The sequence below is a fragment of the Motacilla alba genome, chromosome 1A, assembly GCF_015832195.1.
Source record: "Motacilla alba alba isolate MOTALB_02 chromosome 1A, Motacilla_alba_V1.0_pri, whole genome shotgun sequence".
Taxonomy (NCBI): domain Eukaryota; kingdom Metazoa; phylum Chordata; class Aves; order Passeriformes; family Motacillidae; genus Motacilla; species Motacilla alba.
In genome coordinates, this window is record NC_052031.1 from 59,098,816 (window position 1) to 59,125,503 (window position 26,688).

The 26,688-nt window shown below is 42.7% G+C and overlaps 1 protein-coding gene across 2 annotated transcripts in view; it reads left to right on the forward strand.

Moving 5' to 3' along the window:
* Window positions 1-19,383, forward strand: part of CREB3L2 (cAMP responsive element binding protein 3 like 2) — a 69,646-nt gene extending 50,263 nt beyond the window's left edge. Inside the window, exons 3-12 of one of the 2 annotated variants that reach the window (XM_038153484.1) lie at window positions 356-522; window positions 2,107-2,194; window positions 3,934-4,115; window positions 4,805-4,951; window positions 6,674-6,732; window positions 7,865-7,933; window positions 14,927-15,026; window positions 15,935-16,061; window positions 16,744-16,969; window positions 17,779-19,383. In XM_038153484.1, coding sequence (XP_038009412.1) covers window positions 356-522; window positions 2,107-2,194; window positions 3,934-4,115; window positions 4,805-4,951; window positions 6,674-6,732; window positions 7,865-7,933; window positions 14,927-15,026; window positions 15,935-16,061; window positions 16,744-16,969; window positions 17,779-17,854 — 1,241 coding nt within the window. In that variant the 3' untranslated portion in view covers window positions 17,855-19,383. The remainder of the gene's footprint in view (window positions 1-355; window positions 523-2,106; window positions 2,195-3,933; window positions 4,116-4,804; window positions 4,952-6,673; window positions 6,733-7,864; window positions 7,934-14,926; window positions 15,027-15,934; window positions 16,062-16,743; window positions 16,970-17,778) is intronic. The other variant, XM_038153485.1, reaches the window with a different exon arrangement.
* The last annotated feature ends 7,305 nt before the right edge of the window (window positions 19,384-26,688 follow it).

A 26,688-nucleotide genomic window follows, 5' to 3' on the forward strand; every position in this document is an offset into this window, starting at 1 on the left:
AGTCAGCAGGCATTGGGCTGTTTAGGACAGAGCTCTCCGGTTGCTATACCCAGTGGCTTGTTTAGTCTTGTTCTGCTACGCATTAGCAGCTTTCAGCAATGTACAGTGATTAGTGCTCTGTGTCTTTCCTCGCTGCTCCTCTGTGTATCCTGGGGCTAGGATTAGGTTACAGCCCTGAAATGGCATGGTTGTCTGCATTGACTGAGCGCTCAATAGTAAGGGCAGAGTTTTGTTGATAGACTAAAATGTCTTCTGTGTTTGTTTCCCTTCTCTGGAGGACGAATGACATTATTTTCATTTGTAGTCTTTCTGTTTCTGATCTAAACATGTGGTGTCCAATTTCCTTCCCTGGCAGGTGACCTGGAAAATGAGGAATGGTGTCTGGCTACAGAGTTTACTCCAGCTGCAATAAAGACTGAGCCAGGGCTTTGTGAGACATCAGGCCTTGCTCCCTCAATCAGTCTCACCGTCACGGCCACGTCGCTGGAGGGGGAGCAGCCTGAGCTACAGACAGATGCCCTGGTACTGCAGACTCTGTTCTCTCTGCACACTTAGCTGCAGGTTCTCCTAAGGCTGCTTACCAGTGTAGCCTCCTTGGTGCCAGAGCTTGCCAGTCCAGGGTGCACACTGCAGTCTGTTTCAATGGTTTTTAATGTTTGCTGGTGTCCCACTATTGCAGTAAGAACTTGTTGTCTGCATCTTTAGCTCTTAATGGTTGGATATACAACTTTGTCTTCTATGCTAGCCCCAAAGCCTGGGGCTCTTGGCTTTCTAGAAATATTTGAATAGTTTCTAATGAACCAGTTGCACCTGAACTAACTAATCCATTTGCTCTATGAAGCCTGTGACAAGCTAAGCGTCTTTCATAAGACCTTGCTTTAATGCTGCTGTGCCTTCCCCTAAGCAGAACAAGACTCCTTGTTTGGATTGATTGGAGAGTTTCCCTGTTTGCCTGCAAAGTTACTTTTGCCAGATATGTGAAGCTTTGACATTTCAAGCTGCTGTTACTTCCGGACCAACCAGTCTCACAAGGAGCTTTGTGATGCTTTTCTGACCACAGCTGGAACAGCCAGAGGACATTCTAAAGAGCTTAGTTTGGCTGTGGTTGGGTTAAGGAGAATGAACTGCAGCAGCTGGTGGCTCACCAGGGTCCCCAGCCAGTAGAGGAAGAAGCATGGCTGTTGTCAGCCCCCAGGAGGCAATGTCAGTCCAGGCTGGAGGGAGTTGATATATGCTGAAAATAATTTTTTTCATTTGGATGTGGATCAGAAATAGGTGCAACAGAGATTATTTTACGAGAAACTGAAAAAAGCTAAGCACAAGTTTCCCATAATTTTCTGCTAGCTTGAATGTGCTGTTCCCAGGACATAGTCGTGCTGTAGCTTGGGATGCCATGATTTGAAGAGTATTGGGACCTGCTGGTGGCTCATTGCTGTTGCATGGATTAGTTACATAGGTTACTGAGACAGATTTTGGCTGCAGTTAGTCTGCTGGTGTGCCAGTCTGGCTTCCTCAGGCCTGGCACTGCAGCACACAGACAGGCTCTGGGCAGAGCTTGGCAGCCTGGTTGTCAGTGGGGCAAGCCAGGTGTCTTCCCAACTTCAGTCAGCAGTGACTGTCTCTGTTCCTGCTCCTCAGCCCTGTGAAAGGAACTTGGGTCCCAAAACCTGGTGCTCAGTGACTGGCACCTTGCTCTTGCTCCCAGATGACAATGGCCTTTAAGAGGCTCTCCCTGACTCCCAGGGCTGTTCCTGTCCTTGCTCAAACAGACCGTGCAGTCCAGCAAATCCTAGCAGCAGCTCTGTTGCTAAGAGAAGTAATTTGAGTGGGTTACATGTTAGCTTTCAGTCTGAAATGTCATCTCTGAGGCGTAATCTTTTATTTTAGCTAAATATAGTAGTAAGAAAAGCCATAGTGGGAGTAGTCAGGGCAATATTCTCCGTAGCCTGGTTTAGCAAACTGTGTGAAGCAGTTAAAGCTTTGCCTGTGGCAGAGCAGAAGGAGAGGAAACCTCTCCATTTATGGAGAAGTAATCCTTGTGTCCTTCTACTAAGATTTTTAAGATGGGTACTCAAGGTTTTCATGCTGTTAATTTCTCTTTTCTAGATGAAACCACTGACCCAGAAAGTTCTTCCAGAGATTAAATTGGAGCCCCATGAAGTGGATCAGTTCCTGAACCTCTCTTCTAAGGAAGGTCTGTTAAATAACAAATGAAAATGTAGGGGTAGATATCCAGCAAGTACAATAAATGTACTTCACCCTGACTAAATATTTGGATTTCTTGTTCACCATGTCAGATTCTAGGCTGAAGCTGTCATTTTATAGGGATTCAACTCAGGCTATTGAAGAGCCAGAGTCTCTCTGAGACTTTATGTGATTTTTTTTTTCTTTCTGTTTTTTTTTTTTCCCTCTTTTTCATCACAAAGAAAATTATCCCTTTTTCTCTGTAGGATTTTAATGATTGTACTGAAGGGAGCTTGAATTATTCAAGTACAGGATTATTTAGGATAGAAAAGAAATCAATTTGAGGAGACTTAGTTAAGATATAACAAACTCTGCTGTTAAGTTCTGATGCAAAAGCTGGGTGTGAGTTTACATAAAAAATAAAAGTTAGGTGAATCTGTTTGTAGCATATTAGTTTTAAGAACAATCATTATCTCTTTGTACTTGCACTCTAATGTGAAAGGAGGAGCAAAGATGCCTACCCTGAAAGCTAAACACAATTAAAACCATGAAAACTTTGGAAGAGCCTAATATTTGGTGTGAGATCTGAGCAGATAACTGCATTTCAGTTAGAAACACTTGATATTCTGTTAGTGAATTAATTTCTGTGGGTAAGTAGCACTGCTGCTCTAGGGAGAGAAGCAAATGATGTACCAGGTGGATAAAGGGAGGTTGTATCTCAACCCAGGTGTAGATTTGTTTGCTCACTTTATGGGATTAAAGGCCTTTCTGTTTTTCAAATATGTTTCTTCTTCTGGCAACTGCAAGAGCTACCATGTGAGATAAAAAGAGTATTATAGATTTTTTTTTTTACTATTTTTCTTCCATTCTCCCTTGCCACCCATTTGATCTTTTCAACTCAAATTTGCAGAGCATAACAGAAGTGGAAAATCAGCCCTGTATCTTCCTACTTCAAAATTCAATTGCTGCAAATTTATCTCAGAGGAAAAAGTGACTTAGTTATGGCTGTTTTGATCATCTGCTAAATTGTCCATTTAGTAAGAGTGGATGAGACATGCCCTGTTTCTTTTGGTCCAGACCCTTTTGATCATAAGCAGCACTTTGGCTGACAATTCTAGAGCAGGTTCTTTTGGCTGTAGCTGAGGTTATCTTATGGCCCCTGGATAGACAGTGTGAGAGAGGTTTCTGTGGTGGCTGCCTGTGCTGCTCCTGCTCCATCAGTGCATTGAAGCCTTTGCTGTCGCTAGGTTGTCAGTCACTTCCCAGCTGTGCCAAATCATGTCCTTAGGAGGCCTTTCTCTCCTTCCTGATCATGTAGCTCTTTGGATGTGATCCCTTCCCTTGCAAATACTGGCAGATTGTTTAATCCACGGCAAAGTTAGAAAATACTATTGTTTTTGGAGAGAAAGTATGCTGGCTCAGAGCCCCTCTGGTAATGTGGTTTCCCAGGAACAGGGAACTTGTACTTTACATTATACATAAACCTCCAATCATTTGAAGAAGGAGCTGAAGTGTAGGTAGAAGTGCCTGGAGCATATGCACAGAGCCCTGTTTTGTCTGTCAAACCTAAAGATAGCTGCTGCATTTCATTCCTTCTTTGGAGACCTGCATGCTCCAAACCTCTTCCAAGTTGCCACTTCTGCTTGATCCATTTTTTAGCAGACACTTCTAGTCCTGGAAACTGTGTGATGGTGGCTGTAGTGGCAGTTTGAATGGACGCCTTAAATTTCTGTCTCTGTTTCCATTTAGCAGTGGATCCCCTGCATTTGCCTCCCACCCCTCCGAGCAGCCATGGCAGTGACTCTGAAGGAGGGCAGAGCCCAGCTCGCTCGCTCCCTCCTTCCAGCCCAATCCAGCTCCAGGCCACGGCCAAGGTTGCGTCGCGCACAGCTTCGATGCTCTCCAATTCCCCTCTCCTGACTGCACCACATGTGAGTTGAGCTGGCTTTCTCCACCATTTCCACCATTTATCTGTGTGTCTTTTTTTTTTTCTTTTTTTTTTTTAATTACTTTTTAAATTACTGGTTTTGACAGAGATTTGCTAACTTTCTGTTGTTGTTTCAATGAATTCATCTCTGGTCAGAACTGCAGATCCGGTAATTCTTGCTCACTGGTCTGTTCTGTTGCCACAGGGAACAGCATGTGCCTTTCCTCCAAGTTGAGACAAGGTTCACCAGTGTTATTAGGATTATCCCGTCATGGACTGTGTTTTGCCTTAGGGCCCAGCCCTGCTGGGTTGACCTGTCTCTGGTAGATCTGCATCTGTCCTCTCGTCATGTCATTAGCAGGTGGTGATCTTTAGGGAGGGATTTTCAGTAGTGTTTCTCATGTGTCTCTATCCCTCTTTGAGCCAAAGGCAGTTATACTGTTGGCCTCAGTGTAGACAGAGCTGGGCCAAGAACAGCTGTTTTGAGGGAATCCTGTCCCAAAGGTTGAACTCAGAATGGAAGTTACCTGAAAGGTCTTCCACACATTCCCAGTTGCAGGAGGCTGTTTTAGGAGGCTCAGTCCTGTCTGGAGTGGAAGACCTGCTGCCTCTCCTCCCTGACAACCTTTTCTTCTAGGACTGTGTACACTTACTGTTTTATTTTATTTTATTTCATTTCTATGACCCTTGAAGAAATTACAGGGGACTGGCCCCCTCATCCTGACAGAGGAAGAGAAGAGGACGCTGATAGCAGAGGGCTACCCAATCCCTACCAAACTGCCCCTGACAAAAGCAGAGGAGAAAGTTCTAAAGAAAATCCGCAGGAAAATAAAAAACAAGGTAAATGTTAGTTGGCTTTGCTGGGTGATTCCTACTTGTCCTTCATTTTAGAAAATGCTGCAGAATTCTGCAGTAACGGTCCGTGGTACAGTTGAATGCTGGAAGTTGTCCTTTAACAAAGTGCTTTTCTTTGTTCCTAAACACATCCATCAAATTGTCTGTCAGTGTGAGTGTGCTCAGTGTAGGTATTTACCTGACCCCATTAACAATAGAGTATTTAGCAGGCAGGGTATCAAGTTGCTGTGGCTTGGCTCCATTTAAAAATCAGAACAATCCTACCCTTATGGCAGGCAAAGAGCTCTGTATTCTTTGCATGGTGAGGAAGGTGTTCTTTTCTGTTTCCTGTTTTAAAATATGACTCTGTATTTCAGTGCACTAGTCTTTTGATCACTGAATTCAGTGTTGTAAATTCAGACTTGTAAAGTTGATACCAAGGATGCCAAATGCCCTGCAAGTTTGGCGTTTTTTTTTCCTTCTGACATGGGGAAGATCCTAGTGATAGGGAAGAATGCAATTTTTTCCAGACCTGGCCAGCTCACTTGTTCTAAAGGATTTTAGCACATATTTTGTGGTTACTATATTCTGCTACTGGTTTTGAAGATAGAGGTGTAAATTCAGACACACTAAATTGGAATTTATTCTTGTACTGAAACTTTTTCAAAAGTTTCTGAAGTGATCTTCTGCATTTCATGTTCCACTTACAAAGAATCAGAGTCATTTATACTGGGGAGAAATATCTGGAGGTCCTTTGGTCAAAGCCCTGGCTTGGAAAGCAGTGTCAGCTTAGAGTAGGTTGCTCAGGGTCTTGCCCAGTCACATTTTACTGCTGCAAAGGATGATGAGTCTCCTGTGTCTCTGGGCACCATGTTCCCATATTAGGACACTCTTGTGGTAAAAACAAATAAATAGAATCCCTAATGTGTGATTGGAATTTCCTTTGCTGCAGCTTGTATTTGATGCCTCTTGCCATTTTGCTGTGTGCCTCTGAGAGCTCTGACATCATCTTTGCTGCACGAGATAGTTGAAGACAGCAATAAATCAGATTCCCTCCTTGGCCTTCTCTTCTTCAATCTGAACAAGCCCATCTTTTTCTTCCTTTCCTGAAATGTCATGTGCTCTGGCATGCTTCTTATAGCAAAGCCCCGCCTCTGGGCCTGCTGCTGTCCATCCAGAGGATTTGTTTCTGAGCCATGGACTGCACTGCTGGACTCAGCTGGGGTTTTGCAGCCACTGAGCAGAGGGGGAAGAACCACTCCTGTGGACCTGCTAACTAAAATCTCCTTGGTGCAGACTCATGTTTGGTTGGCTGCTTTTCCAACAGGGGCACACTGCTGACAGTTGTTTGACTTGTTCATCAGGACCCCATGTCCTTGTCTGCAAAGCTGCTTTCTAATACATTCATGGGCTTTTTCTCTCCCAGATGCAGGACGTCATCCTGGGATCATCTTTTGGTATTTGTCTTGGGATATTCTCTCCAGATGAATCTGGTTTATTTTTTAAGGTTAGCAGGGGATGATCTTTTTTTGTGAGATTGAAAGGAGGAGCCTTGCTTCAGAATGTGGAAATAGATCAAGTCGGTGCTTTGCTTGCCAGGAATATAAATGAGAACAAGAGAGATGCTTGAATCCAATAACACTGGGGCTTTTTACCAGTTTATTAATTCGTCTCTGATGCTTTTGTTTTCTATGCAAATATTTGGTGTTTTTCATTCTTTTTCCTTAGATCTCTGCCCAGGAAAGTAGAAGAAAAAAGAAAGAATACATGGACAGTCTGGAAAAAAAGTAAGCCAGCCTCCTTCCTGTTTCAATCAGGCCAATAGCACTAATTGTGAGACTGGGAAGGGATCCAGCTGTGGCTGCTGGGACAGTTCCATGCACAGAGTGCCAGCTGCCATCTCGTGGCAGTGACTGAGAAAACGCCCTGCTCCTGGCAGCTGCTTGTCGGGGTCAGGGCTGTGCCTGCCTGCAGTGGGTCGCTGATGTGCCAGCAAACACTTCACACCTTAAATTAGGCAAGACCCGGCTGCATTGGCCTTCACCTCAGGCAGCTGTGTTGGCCTAGTGGACAGGCAGTGTTCAGGGAAAGATGGATCCAGAGTGAGTAAACTCTGTGTTCTAGTGCAGATGAAAACAGAAATAGGAAGTGAGTGAGTCAGGACTGCCTGGGAAAATAAGCAGGACTCAGGAAAATAGCATGTGACCCATGGACTTCCCTTAGCAAGTGGGAGCCAAACCTCCAGTTAGTGATTTATATCCCAAATTAATCTTTCTTCCAGGAGATGAATATTCTAGTATTACTCTTATGCAATTCACCAGATGGTTCTGTTAAAACCCTTGTACCATCTTTGGTGATATCCTTGATGTAATTTCTTTTTTTTTTTTTTTTGTCTCTTTATAGCTCTATCTTGCTTCCTCAGAGTTACTCTTTTGAAATTCCACCTCATGCATACCAGATATCAAGGATATTTTCTTTTCCCTTTTTTCTTCTTGAAGCTATTCAGGATGGTTCTGTTTGTTTTCTTAGGAGTCACATATTTTACTTGGACCTCTTACATGTTACATGACAATGTCCTTTAGTTTGGGGATTTCCAGGGATGGTTTGGAAATGGGTAATATCTTGGGACAGTCTTGAGCACTGTCCTAATCTTGTGGCTTATTAGCTCTCATAAACTTGAAATTTGAGGCTCTGATTTCAGAAGCATGGCATTTGCCAGACAGCTAATGCAACTTCTGCTTTGTGTTTCACACTATGAAGTGTGATTAAACATTACGACTAAGGTTCATTGGTGTAATTGTTTCTTTAAATGCAGGCAAGATCATAGAACTCTCAGTGAAAGCAAGTTGGGCTTGTTTTACAATCACTTGAATAAATAAGGAATGTTTTTGTATTTCTCTTTCATTGTGCTGTCTCCAGAGTTGAGACCTGCTCAAATGAAAACAGCGAGCTGCGTAAGAAGGTTGAAGTCCTGGAGAACACTAACAGGTAAGGTATGGATATCATCAAACAAAACTTGGTAGTGGGATATTACCATGAAAAATGAAAATCTGGAGGATAAGAGATCAACTGAAATGTGAACAATAGCTGTGTCTGATGGGGTTCGTGTCAGAGAAAGATGTGGAAGGCCAGTTATTGTGACTGCGTGGGATGTAAAGCATAGAGGTTTTGATGTCATGTCTTAAACTGCCTCCCCTGCCTGTAGTGTGCTTGAGAAACGTTTTAGCACTCTTCTCTGAGTTCCTCCACTGCCCAAGGGAATGTAATTAGCAATAAAAAACAAACAAAAAAACCCCCTACAGTCCAGCTCTCCCAATTATCTTTATTTAGTGAAATTTTGCCAGGAAGCCTTGAGCTGAGGCATGACACTTCCAGAATTAACAGTGCTGAAATTCAAGAGTCACTGTTACTTCCTTATGCACTACTAGATGTCATTGCAATTATTGTGCACCCTTCTAACTATCTCACACCCTAGAATTTCCTTCATTTGGAAGGGAAAATCATCTTCTTGCTTCTTCATTTTTGAAAAAAATGGGTGACTCAGCGGTGGCTTTTTCAAAGGACCCATGGCAGAAGATGTTGAATAGCTAAGCTTTTAATTCAGTGTTAGCTGAGAGAGTGCAGTGTCAATCCTGGCTTATGCTCAGTGTGGCAAATTCCAGTGAGTAGGTACTAGAGGAGCCCACCCTTAACACTTCCCAGTTAGAGGCATTTGCAGTGATGACTGAATATTACCAAGGAACACAACGGTGACACTGAAGTGTGGGGGGAAGCTGGGTTTTGAAGATAAGACTCAGGATCATGGAAAATGGCCCTAGAGCTGATCTGGCAGCCAGTGCATTGCTAATTGAGTGGCATGTGTTGTTTCTAATCTCTGGATCCAATCTCTAATTTCATGAAGCCAGACCCTGTAGCACTGTGGCTTGCTGCAGAGTGTCTCCCACACACTGCTCATGCATAAAGACATCTGCTGCTTGCTCAAAGAGAGCCAAGCCATTTCTGTGCCTCTTATATCATCCTCCAGGGTTTGACATCAAGAAAATGGGAACTATTCTGTAGGTGTGGAGTAGAGATGTGTCACCCAGAATCTGTCCCAGAAGGTACTGAAGCCAACTTCTCTTAAGAAAAGGTGCAGCTGTAGATTATCCTCTTGGGGACAACATGTTATCAACCCTAGTGTTGTTCTCCCCAGTTAAAGTAAATTTGTCCAGCTGTTTTCATCTCTGAGCTGTTGAGGATGCACTCAAGCTTTGTTGTCCATCCTTTCAGAAAGGACCTTTGGCCTCTTACCTATTATTTGATTATCTTAATTCTTTCATGCTAAATGCCCTAAAAAGTTTTAGGTATGTGTTATTATCTCCAAATCCTTCATACTTTGGCCATGTGGGATGAGTTGCATTGTTTCCTTCCCTCTGCAGTAGCATTGATATTGATCTGTAATCTCATGCAGAGAAGCAGATGTTCGTCCTTCTGCACAAAAATTTTTGTAACTCATGGCAATGCTGTTTTGGCTATTTAGATATCAACTGTGTCTAAAATATGCTAAGGCTTATGTGTGAAGTACTGAGAAATTTGTTAAAGTGCCTACTTTCATCAAACCTCAGTTTTGTAACATATCATATTATTGAGTTTTTCACCTTAACTCCAAAAAGCCACTTTTCCTCTTTACTGTGTAACTGTGCAACTGTCTCATTCAGAGAATGGTTGCAGGCCCTGGTTTAATGTACATTATCCACATCCTACAGTGCATTCAAAATGTCTCATTTCCTCATTGGTATTTGCACAGAGCCTTGGCATTACATCCAGAAACTGTTCACATGTTTCAGAACTTGTCTTCACAGCATCCTACAGCTGGAACTTTCATCTCCTACATACAGTCAGGAATCTAAGTTTGGAGCAGTAGTGGTCAAAATTATTTAGTGTCAGTTTGGTGTGTCAGATACACGATTTTATACAGTTATGCACACATGTATCTTATTTGATATGCCCAAAGCAGAGCCCTAGTTGACTTTCGCTGTAACTTTGAGTATTCATTTCAGTAAAAAATGAAGACATTATTGAACATAGTACCTAAAATTAGATCTACAAACATCAAAGCTGTTCTCCCATTGTGAAAGACTGTAAGAGTGGAAGAAAAATAACAAGAGAATAAGATTACATGTTAAAATGATGCTTTCAACTGTAAATGTAGACAAAGTTGGATTTTTACCTTGTTGAAAAGTTAGGCTTTAGTAGCTTACCTGAAAGTTAATGGACACGTAGTACTGTCAGTCACTATCATATTTGTGTAGTCTAGCTGGATTGAGAGGAACTGAAGAGCAATTTCCAAAGCATACAACTCTTGAACAGTAGTTTCCTTTCAGTATGTGCAGTCAGATTTTAAGAGTATGTTAATCTATATATAGAAAACATTTGCATAGATGCATACCTAAGACTTCAGGGAAACCCTGCTTGCTTTTCAAAACCTGGCTCCAAACCATGGAAATGCTATAATTTTTTTCTGATAAAAGTTTTCCTTTGTTACTCTCAGTAACATGAAAAAATGTAGAAGATTCTTCCTTGAAAGCCAGCCTTAGCCTGAAAATCTGGGTTTGAAAAGATGTAATGTCCAAGGTGCAGGTGTGGTCAAAAAAACTGCATCCAGGAGCATCTCCCTTGGCGTTCACACATCTTAAAAAGACAAGGCAGGAGGCTGGGGATTAAGATGCCAGAGTTTTTAATTCTCATTACTCTGAGTGGGTGAGTGCAGCATTTTTGTCAGCTTTAGTATTAGAACACTAGCATATGTTACCTCTCTTAATTTATGTGACTCAATCCCTTAAAAGAAACCCATCCAAGTTCCTTCCTAGGCAGTTTTCTCAAAGCTGAGGAAGCACATTATTACATGCTTATCTGTTTTGTCTTACAGCCACAAGTGAGCCATTGGTTTCAGTAGCATCTAAGCATGTGGGACACTGCTCTCTCAGAAAGCAAAGGGTGTGTGAAGAAGCTGGTGCTGGGTATTGAACTAAGTTGTCCCAGTCACCAAGAAGGCTCGACCCACTCACATTTGGGACCAAAGGCAGAAACTGCCAGTGATCCAGAGGGTTGCAAACATTCTCTGACACCAGTGTTGTCCATCTGGGAGCCTGTTTGGGCTTAAAGACAATTTTAAATATCTGGTTCTGGGTATCATGTGTGAGAAGTGCTTTTGCTTCTCACTTTTGTTTAGTCCGTATTTGTAAGTATCTTGATGATCTCTTTTCCTGGAGAAATGATAGACGTAGGATCCAGTGGTGGTTGAGATGTGTGGTTGAGAGTGTCACACATGGACAATGAATGCAAGTGGCTGCCAGAGTTGCTCCTATGGAGTAACAGTAGCCAGCTGTGTAGACCTGCACTAACAAGTGCCTTAAAGGCAATGTCTTTTAAATAAAAATAGGATATTCCATTTTTTCAGCTCCCAGTTACCTAAAGATCAAGTTGCACATCAGTCTGACCCACCAAGGGTTTATCAGCACCAAAGCTCTCAGACTTTACTGATTTGATTGGTTTTTCTTTCATTTGAGACTGATAAAGTCATTTTAGCAAATTGTTTTCAAGGAGTAAAGGATCTAGGTTTAAGTTGCAATGAGCTATCTTGCACCTAATTTCAGGTCACCCTTACAATAGTTGACAAAGCTTGGCAGCTTTGGAGTAACTCCTTACTTTCAGACCAAGTGGACATTGGTTTTCATGCTGAAGCATCTTTTATGGAATGCTGGAGATTTTCTTTGTAATTCAAACGAGGGAAGATTGTGGATTTAAGTGGTCTTTTAGTTAAAACTTCACTTAGGGATTTGTCTCCTTTCCTATAAATAGGACAGGCAGAGAAGGAATCTCTGTGTAGAATTAAAAGACAGAATATTTTTTTCTCTCTCCTTATCAGAATTGGGATTTGTTCCTCACACAATAGGAATAATCCTCTAAAAACTTTTGATTAGGATAAAGTGTTTGGTGTCCCCTAGAAAATGTCTTGTTTGGTTGTTTTTTTTTGTTTGCATCAATATTGGATTTTAAACAGAAATACTGACTCGAGGAAGTCTCCCAGGTGGTTCTGTAGTGGCAAGTTTTCTCTCCTTAATTGAAGTATCACTGGAAGCAGAAGGGAAGGCTTGACTTGTTCCATAATTTGGTAGTGAAAAGGCCTCTTCTGAAGATGAATATTTGTGAATATGCACCAAAACCAAGACATCACTGACAGACCGAGTTTGCTGGCAGCATGTGGAAGGAAGTGCAGGAGTCTTCAGGCACTTTACAGCTTTCCTATGAGGTGCTTCCATTGGCAAGGAAAAGCGTGAAAGCACACTCACACCTCCTACAGAATTGACCCTCTAATTGAATATCCCTGGGAAATGTGTCAGACACAGTGAAAATAATCCCTGTGGGTGCAAACCCCCTTAGCATGCTGTCTGGGGATTGCATTTTCTCCTGTTAGGACTTAGCCATAGGCAGTGTATGTCTCTAAAAGCATTTGTGGCCTTTCTACTGGTATTTAGAGGGAGCATCAGAGAGATCTGCTCCTTTTGCCTCTCCTGGTCCAGATCACCCTTGTAGCTGTCCAGTCACAAGCTTTTGCATGGGAATCTTTTGACCTCAGAATCCAGTCTTCCACCATTCCAGATTCAAACAGAGAATAAATGCACCAAGGTGTGTCCCATTTTGGCAGTGGCAGGATAAACTAATGTCATCTCTGATCAGACTTGTTTCTTGTTCTTGCCTCGGTTCTTGCTCACAGTTTGCAAATGCACCTGTATCCTGTCAGCTCCAAACACTGAGTCCTTGTCTGTTGAGAAGGAAACAGTAGCTCTGCTCAAACAGATAAATGATTGGGGGAAGAAAGACATTTTATGTGAAGGTATTTGGTAAATAAGGTGGAGGATGACTCTTCCTCTGTCTGTAGAAGACCTCAGAATACCTGCCTAATTACGTTTTCCAAAGAGACTGTTTTGTAATCAGCTCTCTGGGCCCACTCTGCCCAACAGGCTTTTTAAATTGAGCATGAAAAGGCAGAGATGAACAAACTGAGGAGAATTGCCTCTTCTCTGTTGATTTCCTCACCAGCCATTAGCTGTTTTCTCACTGACGCCTCCACAAAAAGTGGCAAGAACGATCAGCATTTCAAGGCTGCTGCTGCTGCCAGCCCCCGAGCTGAGGAGGAGGAGGAGAGCTCCTTCCTCCTCCTCACTCTGCAGTGCTGTTCTGCATTGAGCCCAGTGAGTCAGGCCTGAAATGGGGGAGAGATTTAGTCTTCCAAAATAGCGCAGAAAGTTCTGGGTTGAAAGGGCGTTGCTGTCTAACCCAGCTGGTGGCACGTGGTGGGAATACTGCAGGCAAGGTGTTCTGTGCCAGGGAATGATGGGCACAGGTCTGGTGAGCCCTGTGCCATGCAGTGGATGTCAGGATGAACTGGGGAGAGATGCCAAAGGGAGCAGGGAATTAGGATGGTCTCATTTAGGTGGTGGACACTGTTTGTATCTCCTAATTTGCCTGTGGTCTCTATTACTGAAGAAAAGATTGCATTGGGCATATTGCTCTCTTTTTTAAATACTGAGTTGCAGAGTAAGCCATGCTCTCAAGAGCATTCAAGATATCCTTTCTTAACAAGTTGAGAAGGATCTGCTGGCCCAGATAAATCTGTTCTGTGAGAATGCCTTGTACTCATTTCAGAATGTATTCCTGAAGTCCTTGAATTCATTAAACCCTAATTAGCAATGAGCATTGATGATTAAAAAAATCTATGAAAATAGGCAGACCAGTGTATATTGAGCTGTGAAGGCACCTCTGGGTCTGTCCTACAATTAGCTTTTAGCCAGTTTGGTCTTAAAATACTCCTTCTATTTTCTCTGACATCCTGACCTTGCCTCTTGCTTTAGCTTTTGACGTAGCAGCCTCCAAAACTGTCATCTGGAGTTTCTGTGGGGTATCCTCCACACTAGATTGTCAAACTTACAGGAGAAGTGAAAAGTAAACTTGGGAACATACAGCAAATTTAGCATCTTGATAGAAAATTATACTATATTTGTGTTGAGGACAGGCATTTGGGTTACTGATAAAATGTTAAAAAGACTTCTGTGAAAATCCTGTATCAATCATACTTTGAGATCATTTCCCATTTAAATTACTTGTGTTCTGACTGTAGTAATTGAAGCTACAGCACAAAAAGTAAAAAAAACCAAAAAAAAAAAAAAACCCAGTCAGAAAGGCTGTTCTGGTCTGGGACTGTTGAATGCAGCCACAAGAGAATTGTCATTGTGGTTGGGACCTCTGAAAGACACAATCAGAGTAGCCACTTGAAGCATCTGCAATTGTCAGTTCTGAAGGATTTAACAAATAGCATTAAAGTGTTTTATTTAATAAATGAATGTGAGAAGTGAAATCTGTGCCTATGTCTGGTTTTAAGTTCTTCTCTTTAAAAGTCAGCCAGCATGTGTTCTATACAACTAAATAGCAAGATTTTGGGGAAAGGAGGTTTTGATAACCAAGTAGATTACCAGCCAGAGCAGTTGAAGGTTTTGATAACTAACTGAGCAGTTATAAACTTGATTTTGCATCTTTAAAATAATGGCAAAACTCCTGCTGAATTCATGACATAGAGTCAGGTACTGCATGCAACTGGTCACTTGCATGCAGAGCAGTTTCAGTTGTTAATGTGCCATTTTGCATAGAAACACTGAAAATACAATTTTTATTAATAAAAACTTACTGAAAGTGCTAAAGAAGTAATTGTTCAGGGACATAAGCTGAGGGAAAAGCAAAAAATCTTGAACGTTTCAGTGCTAATACATATAAAAACTTTGTAAAATTAAAAACATTCCTTGCTAGTACTTTAAAGGGGAAGACTTTATCTTTACCTTATCCTAAATGCTGTATTATTGCCATGTGGGGAATTTGAAACAAAAATCTATTTAACCCACAAACTGGCAGTGTGTGTGATGCTTGTCTGTTGTCTTTGCTTTCCAGAACACTTCTGCAGCAGTTGCAGAGACTCCAAGCCATGGTTGCTGGCAAAGTGTCCCGCTCGTGTAAGGCAGCTAGCACACAAACAGGGACCTGTCTTATGGTGAGTGTCCCTAAGGCTGGGAATTCTAAGGGAATGAGAATCTCCTGCAAGGCACATCTCTTGTTCTACAAAGCCTCTCAATGGCAAATTTGCAACTTAGGGAACTCCTTTTCATGATTTAACAATTTTGAGGGAGGTGAGACTTGTGATTGGTGAAGATTAGTGATTGTGGGAAGGTACTGAGTTCTGGAGGAGACTGGGCCTGTGCTTTTGGGTGGGTGCTGCAGTGATGAAAGAAGGAGCAATGTTCTTCCAAGGGACCCGCTTTATTATTTCCTGCAGTATTATATGGTGGAAATGGTGTCTAGGGTTGTAAAATTAAAATGAGGGTGACCTTTGTGGCTTGGTATTTTTGGTACTAATAAAAATAGACTTGCTCAACCAAATCAAAATATGACTGAGGCTGTAAATCTACCTCTTTCCTATTTCAGTAGTAGTAGTCAAGGTAAGAAAATGAGTAGAATGAAACATCTGCTTTTCCCTCCTTACACTCAGCTATCAAGTTCCCTTTATACCTAAAGTGCTGTAAATTGATGGAAATCATTTACAAGGCGTAAGCTGTTCTCCCAGTCTAGCCTCACTGTCACTTGGAAGCAAGACTGGGGCCAGCAGCAGAAATAACTTTGGAAATCCTCAGCAGTGCCTGTAAAACACACATGGCAGCTTTATCTGCATTTCAGCTTTGTGAGTAAAAAAGGCAGCTGGTCAGAATGGTGCAGACATTGAAAACGAACTCCAGCACTGACATGTGCCCTTTGAAGCACTGAGTTGTTATTGTATAGGTGCCTTTGCCTGTAGGTGTGCAGCGGTGAGAATGGCCTCAAATGGTTTGTTTTGATGAAGTATCAGTTTTCATGTGCGCATGTGGGTCAAGTGCACTCACCTCTCCTGCATCCTCCCTTTACCAGATGGTGGTGCTGTGCTTTGCAGTAGTTTTTGGCAGCTTCTCTCAGAGCTATGGGCCATATCCTTCTGCTACGAAGATGGTGTTGCCCAGGCAGCATTCCTCACCAGAGTCCTACACAGATTCCATTGGTAAGTGACAGCTATTCCAGTCTTGCTCTTTGCTTGGTTGTATTTAAGCACTTGTTTTCCACACCCATTCCTAGCCCCCTTCTCAAGCACCTCTTGCATTTCTGTTCTTTAAATGGCCATTTTTTAATATAAACCTGTGTTTTTCTAGGAAGAATAGCTTGGAAAATTATGCTGATGGCAGCAGACTTCATAAAAATGAGCAAAACATTTTCCTCACTAGCCTGCTTGGTACTTCTGTTTAAAGAATTTTTTGCCTCTGTTTGCAGAACTAAAGTTAGTGGTCTGTGAAAGGTAGCAGGGTTTCTACTCAGTAGCAGATGTTAATACTGTTAAAATGCACATATTATTTCAGTGGCTGTTTTCTTTGCCAGCATCACCAAAGAGTCCAAGGACTGAATGGGAAACTGTTAGTATTACATAGCCATAATGAACCAATATATTAGGAAAGTGATTATTTAATTTTGTTCTTGTTTTTTGAAAAATTTAGGGCTTTTGGATCCCTACCTAGACCATTTCTGTGGTTGCTTTCTTGAGCTCTCAAATTGCCAGTTAATCACTATGAAAAGAAAAGGCCTTTGCAGCTTTGGCTCTGCCCTAACAGTTTCCATTTCCTAAAATGACCAGGGTTGTTCTCTGAGCTGTCTGTTGCTCATCTCATTTTGCCTTCTGTCTTTGTATGCAGTGAGGTCAAGGAGCCTTCTAATTTATGAAGAGCCTCAACAGCTGGAGGAGCCATCCAGCCCGATCTCCTTCGCAGATCGCGGGGACAGGCAAACAGACACCTCCAAGTTCACAGCACTGTCCCTGGAAGCTGTGGCAGGGACACAGCAGGATGATATCATGCAGTTCACAATAGCCAATGAGACAAGGCTAGAGAAGTCAGTGCTGCTGGGCCTGCAGCAGCACAGGTGAGTGCAGGGTAGGCTGCTTGTCCCACGGGTGTTCTTTGTCACTCTTGTTCATGCCTGAAGGCCAGAGGTTAGGCTAGCAGCTCAGCTGTTCTGGGCACCATGAAGTATGAAGTAAGAGTTTGGCTTTTATCTGGAGAGCCTATAGGCAAAGTCACTGTTCCTCTGGAGAAGTGGTTGCAACAGAATTGTTAGGAATACAGCTACCAAACTCGGTACTTCTGCCAGAAACCTAACCCCTGTAAGCCTGTTAGTTGGGCCTACCCACTTCTTTAAAGCACTTATTTGTGTGCTTCCCAAAGGAATAAGCTTTTGACAGTTGTGTGGAAGTGTGAGGTTGTGATTCACCGGAATTTCAATGAGGTTGGGGCATGAAGAGCTGGAGTTTCTCACAGCAGTGATTTCACTAAAACATTACTGCAGAAAGTTTGCAGGACTCGGTCTCAAGAGACAGACATGTAAAATTATCTGACTACTTAAGTTCCTACACTGAGTTCCCTCACTTTTAGCATAAATGTAAGGGATTTTTTTTCCCCCTTTTTTTTTTTAGCATAAATGTAAGCTTTTCAGGCCTCTGAAAAGAGAGAGAGTCACTGGTTTAAACATGTGTGCTTCTTTCTGCTGCACCTTTGCTTGCCTAGAACCAAAGAGATGACTACTTCAGTATAATTTAGTATGTTACCAGACTCAGCTGACAAATACCTTGCTGGTAAATACTGAATGGCTCTTAAGCATTAGCCAAATCAAGCAGGATATGTACTTAAAAAAATTAACATTAGCATTAACCTTTGGTTTTTTGTTCCCTACAGAGTCAACTCCGAACTAGAAGGAAATGAAACACTGAAGATAATTGAAATAGATAGAAGAGTTAATGCCACCTCTTAAAAATAAAAAGGCCTTTTTTCTTGACTTCCCTCCTTCCCACATATTTTCAACCAAAGTTCCCCTGACTTGTCATCCTCAATGAACCAAAGTACAAAAGAGAGGGAGTTCAACTTCTGCATTGACTGATGAGGCTGTGACTACAGATGGGATCTCTTGTCTTTGTAACTCCCTTCCTCACGTCGCACACAGTCCCTGTCTCTGCTTTTATCCCTTTCCTGTCTAACACTGCAAGGGCAGGACTGAGTTATGATGGCAGATGATGCCAGCAGTGTGCCAGTGACTGGTGGGTGTGTGTGCCTGTACATGCACACGGCCTGATCTGAGCACAAAGACATTCTGGAGAAGGGTGAATTGTGCAAAATCAATGGGAGCATGTGGGTGATAGTTTTCTTGGGAGAAGGTAATGGAGAGAGAGAGGAGATGCAGCATGATGGTGCTTAGAGTCTCAGCACAGCTCTGTGCCTACTGGTCTACAGCCCTTGAGCCTTTTGGGGGGATAGAGAAGCACATGGGCAGCCTGCTGCTGACAGGACAAGAAAGGGCCCTGACACAGCTGTGAGAGGGCTGGTCCATGATGCTGCTGAATTGTCCTCCACATGCTCTTTCTCTTCTTCACTCCAGTCTCTTCATCACTTAGCAGGGTAGGTTTCTCTGTGCATTGAAAGTAGTCCTGGTGGGCTTCCCTGCTTCCACCCTTGAGAAATAAGCAAAGATCAGTCACTGTCTTACCACACACTGTGTGGGAAAATTACACTAGTTTAACTAAATCTGTTTAGAAAGCAGGTTTTGTTACATTTATGCAATATTTTAGATGGATGCCCTTTAGTCTGCTTAAGGCTAATCTATTTAGCTTAAGTCAGTTCCTTCCCAACAAACTAAATCAATGTAAGGCTTAAACCAGAAGAACCTCCTGAGAGGACTGTATGGATTTAATTTATTGGCTTCTAGCTGGTTGATGAAAATTCTTGTGTAGACCCGGTCTCAGACTATCTTGTGTTTTCCTTTCCTTGCCATCTTCCTGTTACTGTTGTAAATAGTATTTATTAGCTTTGAAAAATTCTGTTCAGGTAGTTGCAATGAAGAGAACTGAGCTTTCCTGACCCTGCAAGTGGTCTGGGCAGACCCTGAAATTGGACAGACAAACATCACTGAATGCCCAATTCCTCCCCTTAAGCTTGAATTGTCCTAAAATATAGCCACGTGTTTTATTTTCCTCTTACCTCCATTTCCGGAGATGTGATCTGAGACCAGCTGCTTTGGGCACAGATAGGCCCAGCTCATGCCTAGAGGTGCTGAATCCTGCTTTAACTGCATGCCAAGGCAGCCTCTGATCTGAGGAGCTGATTACATAGGCAGGAGACCTGTCAAAAGAGGAATGAGATGAGCACGTGGAGGGGTGAAATTGCTGGCCCAGGCTCACTGAGAGAGCCAAGAGCAGCATTCAGGTCTGATCCTGGTTCTCTTCTCCGTGCTTTGTTTCCTTCTTGTCCCGTGGTGTTGTCTTCAAGTGTCCTCTCTCTCTCTCTCTCTCTCTCTCTCTCTCTCTGTCTCTCTCAGTATCCTGGTCATGCCTTTGCCTGAGCTGTGCTTCTTGCAGTTTGTCCTTGCAGGGGCATAGTTGAACTCAGTCCAGAATTTGAGCAGGGTTTTGTCTGGTTCCTACAGGGAAGGGCACTCATTGCTCCATGGATCTAATGTGAAAATCCTAATTCAGCAGGCTAGCATAGCTACTTAACAGTTTATCAGAAGAAGTCAACTGAAAAAAAAAAGTAATTTGAAGCTCTTCTTTTTTTTTCCTAATGATAAATAAGGGAAAAACTAACCTAGCCTTACAAATAATTTTTTACTATGTACAGTAGATATTTCTTGCAACTATTCTATTTTGTAAAATATTGAATTTATATTTTATTATAGCAGCTGTCACACCAGCTCCTTTCTTGTTCTTCATTCTCCTTAGACTTTCTTCCTTCAGCATGCTATTTGCCACCCTCAGGCCTGACTCAAAATCCAGTGAAATGAATTGAAGGGATTTGGTGAATTGGAGGGGACTGTGGATCAGTCCTCCTTGTGCCATTTTAAGAGGGTGTTTCACATCAGTGACAGTGAAACAAGTGCCTGACTCCATGAGCTCGTTCTGGTGTGCAGATATGCTCTCCTAGGTAATGCCCTATTCTTCTACCCAAGTGCCTTATTATTTTACCTGAGGTGACAGGTGACAATGAGGAGAAATGCTGTTGTAGCCTGCTTTGCAACTGTTCCCATCTTGGCATGGGTCAGCCTCCCCCATAAAGTGTGTTTCCCTTCACAGTGATCCTGCTGGGTTCTCTGCCTCATTCCAGAATCTTTTAACAATTTTGTATTTGCTTTTTTTTTTAATGGTTTAAGGCTTCACATGAATAGTGATCACTTGTGAGTGCCACAAGGGGTGGCTACATTGCTCAGCCACTTGAGGTCAGCAAAGTTACAGGAGAAAGCTGGGATTGACCCCAAACTGGTCAGCATAAGTGGCCACGGTCATAGTTTAGAAAATTCCTTAAATGGTCTTTTTTTTCCAGAGCACCCTTGGTTTGCTGCCTTTGAGGGCAACCAAGTGGTGAAATGTTTTGCAGAAGAGGCCCCAGGGTGTGAAGCACAACACCACTTACCAGTCTTGCAGTTTGCACTGTGCAGCCTGAGCTCCTGCCCATTGCCAGCTAAATGGATCACCTCCCATTTCAGATACAGCTGGCTGACTTCACTGTGTGAAAACCAAAGTGGAATTATTTCACAGCTCTTAAAGTATAGATGATTTTGCACAACCAAAATAGCTCCTCCTCTCTGAAGCCTACTGCACTGGCCACCATTATAAAACTTTGCCCTTTTTTTTTGGTTTAATTTGGGCATACTGGTTCAAATCTGGTTGGAAGATAATCAATCATGTTTTCATCCTGAGCATTTTAAACTGGCCATGATCTGGGTCAGGCCACTCTACTAATCCATCTAAGACAGTATGGCCATAGTGATTTCTTGTAAGTATTTGATAATCTGTTACTATAATCCTAATTTGCGTACTCCTTTAAGTTATTTTTAGGTACTCTTTTTTAGGGACTCTCTTGACCTAGCACACACACTGCTTGGGGATTTATTGTATTACATGTTATTTTATAATAAGGAAAAGCTTTGCTTCACTTTGCTATGTTTGCGATCATTTTTCTTCAGGGTCCTTAACAGAACAAGTTTCACTGCCAGGGGCCAAGGAATCCCCTTCATCACCTACTCACAGGCTGTTGTGTGACAAGGACCCACAATCTCCAGAGGGGGTTTGTGCCTGTGTTCTCTACCTAGCAGGGGACAGGAGAGGCAGGACAAGGTGCCATTGCACTGCCAGCCTCAGCATGCAGGGGTGACCCCCGTGGGAATGTTGATGCGCTGCAGACCATGTGGAGAGGCAGCTTCTGTGCTCTGAGTTAAGGGCACAGGGCAGGAGTAGTCAGGCATATTCAGGGAGGATGCCTGTAAGTGCTTGTAGTTAGTTCAGCTCTATTACTTGAGGCCTTAGCCTTCTGCCAGTGTGCTTTTTCTGGTGATCAGTGACTTGGTGCTGTGGAGTCATATGTGTGTGTATGGACACTGTAAGCAAAGGCCTTGTATGCTACATAATTTCCAGTAGAGGACTTAAATGATAAAGGGTCCTGAGCTCTAAGGTTATGTTGCTCACCAGCACAATTTTATACACACTAGTAAACTTACCTTTTGGCCTGTAGCTTTAGAGCATGTTTAGATCTGTTGGGTCTTTGCTTCTAGGGAGATAAGCTATGAAGGAATATAGGGCATTATTTGATATATATGTATATTTTAAAAGTCTGAATCACAGGGCATGTGACATTTCTAACCTTGTTACTAGGGTGTAGATAGTGTTCAGTTTTTTCCCCCCAGGCTATTTATAGTTCTTTGCTGCACTTCTTTCATTTCATCTGTACCACTCAATATTTTTCAGCACCACAAACTAATGGATTAGGCTGATGTTCTTAGGCCAGATCCCGGCTGATACAGCCAGCATGGTTCTCACACACTGCTCTTGGAGTCTGCAGGTCTGATTTATACTGACAGGGGACCTCTTCCTCCACATCTCTCTGTGTAACAGTGTATCTTGATGTGTTCTTGATTCTTCTAACCTAGACCAAAAATTAATCTAAAATATTTTTTTTCCCCTGGTAAAGAAACCAACCCACCTCTCCACTCCCATCCCTCCAAACTATCAGTGGTGAATTCTGTCTAGACGCTTTTAGAATGTAGGTCAAGCAAGTGAATGATGCTAATTGCTACGTTGGGAGGGATTTCCACTGAGTATTTGGGCTCTAGATTCTAGCTAATGCCAAGAGGCCATTGTTCAAAGCCCACGCAGCTAAGAACAGAGGAATACGAAGTATTTTTATACTCCTGGTGACTAAAATATTTCTTTCTCGAGTCACTAATTAAAAAGAGAACATTTTGTATTCTGAAGGTGAAATGATAGGTCAGTACTTTGTAGCTACTGAAGTTGTCCCAGCCTATATAACAGTGTAGTGCTATGATGTGTGGCTGCTTTGCACTATCTAGCATTAAGGTTTAACAACTTTGGAGGTTGCAAAGGGGAATGAACTGATGTATGTTTTGAGTAAGGTCTTTACAAAGAAAATATAAGAATTCAATCCATCTTGTAGCTTTCTCATGGCCAATAAAGTGGCATTGGGCATTCAGAGAATTTGTTGAAGGTTGATCCTGATTAATACTGCATTGCTTAGGTGATCAGCATCCATTGGAGACTCCAGGATTGAGAGGGAAATTGCAATTTGGTTTTGTCATCTTTACTTTACTTTATTTGTCAGGTCTTTTTCTGCTTTACCAAGGTATATATATATATATATATATATATATAAATCAAATTCCTGTGTAGAAAAAAGTGTATCATGCAGGAAACTCATTTGTGATGCTGCTTGGATCTGATGCTGAATGGAGGAATGGAGCTTGGATATTCTTTATTAGCAGTAGTCTCTTGTCTGCCCTACAACTGCTCTCCAGATTCTTCCTCCAAGAGCTGCAACTAAAGAGGTGAGAACAGAACATGGGAAAGCTGGATTTGTAGACCTGTCTTACAGAAAGGGTGAAAGAAAAGGCAGGTGAAAGGACTCCTTGCATCACAGGGAAGCCTTCTAGTTCTTCATTCCATAGATCAGCAGTGATAGTTTCTTTCATTAGTTACCTGCTAGGTTTCGGTTCACTCCTATTCCCCTTGCTCTTTAATGCTATGCAGTCCTGTTTATGCATACCTGGCCTTTATGGTATATCCCACTTTACCCTCTGAACAGCAGGTAAAAATCTTTCTGAGCCCTATAGTCCATAGTGAAGGGAGTGGAAGAGAGAGAGGGAGAAGCAGAGGCAGGTACTGAATTTTGTTAAACAGAACTCTGCTCATATCTGACTTTACCGTAACAGACTTTAATTCAGTGGTGCTGATATAAAGGCATCTTGCTCTCTTCATTTGTACAGTTGGAGAGAACGAGTGTGTGTGTGTGTGCATCTGTGCACATGTGCATGGGGAATGATCAAAAGGTATCAAAAAAACACAGAGTTTTCTTCATGTAGTAAGTGTTGCTAAATAAAGGCATCTGCCTGAACACACAGGGCACTTTGGGCTTGGTGCAGCAGAAAGCCCAGGCATTTCTCTCTGAAACCTGTTCACATTCCACATCACTGAGCACTTGTGAAACTGTTGTGTGAATTGTTCTGAAGACTGTCCTGTGATTAATTGTCGACTGAATGTTGTTGCACTGTGTAATTATGTGTGTGTGTGCATAGACTGACTGGCATTTCTAGAGACCAGTTCTGGCTTGGTACAAAACAAAAAAAATCTTTTTTATTCTGGTATCATTTTAGGTCTGCAGAATTATGGCTTTGAATGCTTTTTTTATTTTTTTTAATTGGTGTAAATTGCCTTAAAAGGTGGCCCCTGGGAGCACTGATGCCCTAACCACCCCTCGGGCACGGTGAGATGCAGTCCAGGGGAAGCAGTTTCCTCTCAGAGGGTGCTGCAAGTACCATCCCAGTTTCCCTGAGATTCACTAAGCCTTCCAAAGGTAAATTACCTGGTGGTGCTCTCTTGAAGAGAAGTATCCATTCCTTTGCCTTGGGCCGTGCGGAACAGTCACTCTGCTGTGACACCCCTAGGGCACTTAAGCTGGTGTTTGCCTTTCCCTCTGTTCATCTGAATGCAGTATAGGTTTGTGCAAACATTTAAAACTGTCTGAGATGGCAGGGACAGTGATACTAGTGCAGAAGCACACCACTCCCCCCTCAAAACTCCTTGGTAAACTTCATTTGGGGCCTCTTCTGACTGCAGATATTTCTATTCTCTTGCCATGTCTATTTAACTCTGTGTCTGTGTTCAGTGACCTTTCTATTTTTGTACAAGTGTTGTCAGCTGGATACGGTCCTACCTGATTGTTCACACTGCAAACATGTCCATGGGGTGGAAAGAAATTGCTGGTTTTCCTTTTTAAATCATCTGCCCGATTCTGTGAAAGAACAGACTACCTGCTTTTTTAGCCTAAATATGTATGTAGTGAAGTATGTTATGCTTTTCATTTCTTGCAAATAAATATTTTCTGTAGAAAAAAAGCAATTGCTACTTGTTTGATTTCCTGATGACTGGAAAAAATCTGGGCCCTCAACTTTCCCAGGCGTGCCAGCGTGTGCAATGTGTCCATCTTAAACATGGCAGAACCCTGGTAATTTAGTGATAGAAAAGGAAGGATGTGGGGTTTTACTGAAGCTGGCTGCCCCTTCCCTTTTTGAGGTTAGCAGAGAATTCTGTCTCAGTAATGGGTGGAAATCAGGTGAAGGCCAACAGCATTTAACAGTGATAATGACACTCAGTGCAACACTGTGCTGCAGCCCCCTTAACAGTAAAGTCTCTGTACAGGTGGGATCCAGGAAGGGTGATGCTCCAGGGGGCATTGCTTCAGCCCAGTGGCACTGAGGTGCTGTGTCACCTGGGGTCACAGGGCTTGCTGGGGCTGATCTGTGTGGGCCAAACAGCCCTCTGGAAGGGAAGGCCTTTCCCTGCTCTGGCTTTGCACTGGGCTTGTTCAAACTGGAATGAACTCTTAAAAAGAGCACTTTCTGCTTTGGCATTTTGGGATTGGTTCTTCTGCTGGCCTCAGCTCCTTTCCTTAGCCTGCCTTGCCCCTGAGATAGTTCAGGAGCTTTCTCCAGCAATTCAGAAGTTGCTCTGCCTGAGTGAGCACCCAGCATGACACCGTAGAGCCCAAACCCAGCATCCAGCCAGGGCACAGAGCTGACCTCTGCTGCTTTGATAGACATGGAAAAGAAAATGCCTGATTCTTTCAGTCTGGGGACTCTCTGGCTTTGCTGGTCATCCAGGGAACTGGATGGATGACCCAGTGCTGATGTGAAAATTACCCTGTGCAGAGCTGGCATCACAAATGGTACAGTAATTTGTTTTATGCCAGTTTTCTGCTGGGAGGGAGACCTCATGTATGAGTACCATGCATCCCTAGTACAGCAACCAAGAATTTATCTTCCACAAGAAATACTAGCCGTGGAAGGAATAGTTCCAGCTTAACTCAAAATGGGAGCGAGACAGATGGCTTCGGTGCATCCTTTCCAAGGCCTCCTAAAGAAGGCTGCTCTAGAGTTTGGGGAAGGCAGCATACCATGGAAATCGGAACACTGTGGCCTGCACTAAATTTCTGGCTGATGTGGATTTTCAGAAATGCCTTGATTTGGGGCTAAAGAGGTTAAAGTAGCAAAAGAAATTGGCAGTGAGGGAAGAAGAAAAAGAAGCTCTTCTACCCTGTGTGCCTCTTGCTTTCCAAAGAGGCAGTTTCACTTGCCAGTACTATTGATCCAGGGCACTTGTTTGCAGCGTCAAGCCATTTATAGCATTTTTAGAGGAAAATCATTAGACTGTGGCTGATTGGGAAAGTTACCCTCAGCTTAGCTTTATCTGAACTCAGTTCCTCCAAGCAAACAAACCACAGGCCTGTAATTAGCCATCACTTAAGAATCTCCTCGGATCTCCATGTGACGCTTAAAGGATCACACAGCAGGTGATGCTGCAGGGAGTCAGTGACTGAAAAAGAAACCCCCACACAATGGGGAAATGCTGTGTGATGAGCTGTCAGCCTCCCTACCTATCAGCCTCCAGGACATGCTGTTCTTGGAAAAGCAGCTTACTGTTTGAATCCAAGGCTGGATTTTGATACTCCTTTTTCAGGCTGATTCCTGTTGCAGGACAGGAGGAAGGATATCCTAATGCAGCTCATGATGCCTCTCATGGCACGTTTGGGTAGAAAGCGTTCTCTTTGTGCTGTTAGCTATTGTTTGTACCTATGTTACAACAGCACAGACTTCACCCCCCTTGAAGTTATTTAATGGGAGATTCATTCCTGATGCTCCCTTTCCTGATTTATTTGCTTTAGGATTTTTTTAGAAACATGGGGCTCATGCTTGTGGCATGCCGGTGAATTTGGCTTGCCCTATTTATTCCATGCTTCAGATTCCTGGTCTGCAAAGCCAGTGGTAGTTTCCTCCTTTCTATCAAGCACACTGAGATTAAGCAAAGCAAGGTGATTCAAAGGAGATAGCAATCGGAAACAAAAGCATATTTCCTTTCTAATGAATAATAATGCTTGTGTGTCTTGTCACACTCCAGTTTGTGCCTCAAAAAGTCATAGTGATTTGATTTCTCATTTTCTTGGTGTTTTCTCCCTGTGGGCTTCAAATGGTTGCACTTTCATTATTGAATCAGTCTTACACTGTATTTGCACGAGTTCTATACATTGGTATAAAAT